The sequence below is a fragment of the Neodiprion virginianus genome, chromosome 2 (genome assembly GCF_021901495.1).
Source record: "Neodiprion virginianus isolate iyNeoVirg1 chromosome 2, iyNeoVirg1.1, whole genome shotgun sequence".
In the NCBI taxonomy this organism is placed as follows: domain Eukaryota; kingdom Metazoa; phylum Arthropoda; class Insecta; order Hymenoptera; family Diprionidae; genus Neodiprion; species Neodiprion virginianus.
In genome coordinates this window covers 18,279,776-18,283,653 of record NC_060878.1, presented here as the reverse complement: position 1 = coordinate 18,283,653, position 3,878 = coordinate 18,279,776, and the positions used below count along the sequence as shown (strand labels likewise).

Below are 3,878 nucleotides of genomic sequence, written 5' to 3'. Positions count from 1 at the left end.
TCATCTCTCAGATATTTTTTTAATTTGGCATGTGGATTGTGTGTGAGGAGTTAGATTTTTGTGCCAAAGCGCGAATCTCATAATGCAAAATTCGATTTTTTATTAACAATAACAAATTAGACTCCCATTTTTTTCAAAAATTCATAACTTTGGCAAAAAATTAGATACAATATATGTTTTTTTTTCAAATTACGCGGAAAACTCCATAGAATTTAAAAAAAAATACGAAATGGTAAAAAAAAGTTGTTATCAATTGTTTATTTAACAATTAATTTTTCAAAGATTTTTAAAACAGTGACTGACACGATCAAAAAATTTTTTTTAAATTCTGACATGTTCCTTGAACTGTACTACAACCTGTGAATTAATTCCAGAGGGGTGTTTTTCTTCGTTTTTGAGTAAAAAATCATTAAAGGTGTCGATGCGCGTGAAATTGCGGCGCGCCGAGTCTCTACGTAATGGCGGGCGGCCGGTTGCCGTCCACCGCTACCCCGCGGTGGCGTCGCAGCGTTATTTTAGAGTCATTTTCACGATGTAGGACATGATTGAAAAATCTGAAAAAAATACTGTACCTTCACAAGGCCTGCTCAAAGCGATAAGTGAAGTTTCAAGAATGTGTTTTTATTTTAAAATAAGTAGCAAGTTATGTAATTATTATCATTTATGTGCACTCTCATGGTGTGTATTTCGAATCTCTGTAATAAAAAAACGGTGAAAAACACATTCCTGAAACTACACTTATCGCTTTGAGCAGGCCTTGTGAAGGTACAGTATTTTTTTCAGATTTTTCAATCATGTCCTACATCGTGAAAATGACTCTAAAATAACGCTGCGACGCCACCGCGGGGTAGCGGTGGACGGCAACCGGCCGCCCGCCATTACGTAGAGACTCGGCGCGCCGCAATTTCACGCGCATCGACACCTTTAATGATTTTTTACTCAAAAACGAAGAAAAACACCCCTCTGGAATTAATTCACAGGTTGTAGTACAGTTCAAGGAATATGTCAGAATTTAAAAAAAATTTTTTGATCGTGTCAGTCACTGTTTTAAAAATCTTTGAAAAATTAATTGTTAAATAAACAATTGATAACCACTTTTTTTTACCATTTCGTATTTTTTTTTAAATTCTATGGAGCTTTCCGCGTAATTTGAAAAAAAAATATATATTGTATCTAATTTTTTGCCAAAGTTATGAATTTTTGAAAAAAATGGGAGTCTAATTTGTTATTGTTAATAAAAAATCGAATTTTGCATTATGAGATTCGCGCTTTGGCACAAAAATCTAACTCCTCACACACAATCCACATGCCAAATTAAAAAAATATCTGAGAGATGACTGATCCGGTTGACGCGGAATAGCCCGTACATAAAATTTGGCCGATTCTGAAAAACAGTTGAGTCAATTATTTGATGCACTATATCGAAGTAGTTTTTCGAGAGGAATCGATTGAACGCCGTCCGAATACGCTGCGAGCAACGTATCAAGAATTACAGCCGAAAATCGAAAGGTTTCCATTGGAATTTCTCTGCTGTTGAGCCCACGCTTCTTCAGAGGTCTTTTTCGTATTCCTGCGAGACCAATTCGTAGAAAAAGAGTCCCGCAAAACGATTCTGAGACAAAGAGTTTCCAGGCTCTGAGTGTCGCGAAAAAGCAAGGCTAACGTCATTTTCCTCCTAACGGTAAATGGTTGTGAAATTTTACAATTTGTTGGATTGCGTAATAGGTGAGTGGTGGCACTGCAGTTTATCACAAAGTCCAGAGTTGTTCATATGAAAAACGTGTGTTCACAGAATTTTCGGTGGAACACCACAACGAAAGAAAATTTGAAAAAACATGAAATGAAAGTAAGTTAAGTTTAAGTTTAATTTATTGAGCTTCTAGGACAATTACATAATCCATAGCCCAGGGGGCACTTATACAATTAATTGACACATTTAATTATAATTCTTAAAAAACAGAGTAAAATAGAATAAAACAAAATAAAATAATAAAGTAATAAACGAGACTATTACAATCAAGATAACGGCAATACAAATATACTTTTGTTATCGACAGAATGCGAAGTGATACTAAAGAGTACGCGACAATTTATTCGTTTAAAATAAATGCTCTCAGACGGCAAGCCTGAGGTATGAACAGGCTGAGAGCTTTTATAGTTTGCATATCAGGATTTTTCAGAGCATCGTGGATTGCAGGAGGTGCAGAACCAGTATTAATCAGGTACTGCTGACGGAGATGAGCCAGGACTGGGCAGTCAGTCATGAAGTGTTCGATGGTGTCATTTTCCTTGGTATTGCAGATTGGGCATTTTGAGTGGTAGTGCAGTTCATAGCAGCATCCAGAGGTTTTAAATGCAAAGTAAAATTTGCTGGCAAGTTTTAGTTGCATAAACAGTCTGGTGGCGTTGAGCTTCATCCTTTTGGAGAGATATTTGCAGCAGCCTCTTGGATTATCATTTGTGTAAGGTGTTTGTAGGTAATGGGCATTACTGGCCAGCCGCATATCTTCCCACCAAGTTTGATTCTGATATCTGCGTAGGAACGTATCCCTGTATGAGCACCATGTGGGTAAGTCCAGTTTTTCGAGACGTGGTACTATATCTGGATAGTATTTTTTGATGATCTCGAGAAGATGGCAAAGCCAATTGAATTTAGCCTTGGATTGTGCAGCCTGGGAGAGACTGCTAATACGTTTAAGGCAGATCTTTGGTAGCCGCTTATCATCCATTGCCAGAATCTTGCAGATCCAGTCCCAGGTTGCCTTCAGTACGAAGTACGCTAGTCTAGGTCGTCCTAGTTCCACTCTTAAGAGAGCACCGGCAGTAGTCTTTGGCAGGCCGAAGACTCGTTTGAAGAACTCACATTGAATCTTCTCTATGAGATCAAGGTTCGATAGTGCCCATATGGGTGAGGCATATAGGAGAGTAGCTTGAACGATGCTGTCAAAGAGTTTTATAATGCACGGCACAGAGTCGGTTTTGGTTGAGAAGATGATTCCGCTGACTGAGCTGAGAGCTGAACGAGCTTTGTTGATGGCATTGATTGCAGTGGGGCGGCTGAATCCACTGGCCGAGACAGTTAGACCCAGATACTCATAGTTGTCGGTAATTTCGATTTTTTGATCACCAAAGCGGAAGTTCAGGTCTCTTGGTAGACGACCAGCGCAGCGGCAGTAAATTATTTTGGTTTTGCCAACGTTGACTGCTAGTTTGTTTGATTGACAGTATTGCGTGAGCAGATTTAGCTTCTTCTGGAGATCGGCCTTGGTATGAGCGAGTAACGCGAGATCATCCGCGTATAGCAAAGACAGTATGTCGCATTTACCATCAATATTGATATCGATGCTTCCGTTGTCTCTGAAGAAATCCTCGAGGTCGGAAATAAATAGGATAAACAATAGCGGGCTCAATATTTCGCCCTGCAGAACACCCTCTGCGACGTTAAAGTTCTTTGTTGTTCTGCCGTTGCTTTGAATTTTGAAGGTTGCAGAGCTGTACATTTTGCGAAGCAGTCTGACCAGTTTTGCACTAACACCCAGTTTGTGTAGCTTTAACCAGAGGAGCTTATGATTGACGGAGTCAAAGGCTCTCCTGAAATCCACAAACAGAATGTAGAGTTTGGCCGTAGGTTGACGCAATCGGAAGTTTATTGCCGAGAGTAAGTTAAACAAATTATCTGTGCAGCCTTATTTGGCTTGGAAGCCAGCTTGCGACTCAGGGATGGCTCCAGTGTCACGTGCCCATTTTTCCAGTCGTTTGTTTAGCATGTATGTGAAAACCTTGGTAATATGGTTGACGAGTGCGATACCTCTGTAGTTTGAGGGGTCGCCACGGTCGCCTTTTTTATGGAGCATCGTTATCGAAGTAGAGAACCAGTT

At 39.6% G+C, this 3,878-nt stretch overlaps 1 protein-coding gene across 1 annotated transcript; it reads right to left on the bottom strand.

Annotated features, from left to right (window-relative positions):
* Positions 1-2,090: 2,090 nt before the first annotated feature.
* Positions 2,091-3,500, bottom strand: LOC124297043 (uncharacterized). The gene has a single exon (XM_046747625.1). The coding sequence runs from the start codon at positions 3,498-3,500 to the stop codon at positions 2,091-2,093; it is 1,410 nt and encodes a 469-aa protein (XP_046603581.1).
* Between the last annotated feature and the right edge of the window lie 378 nt (positions 3,501-3,878).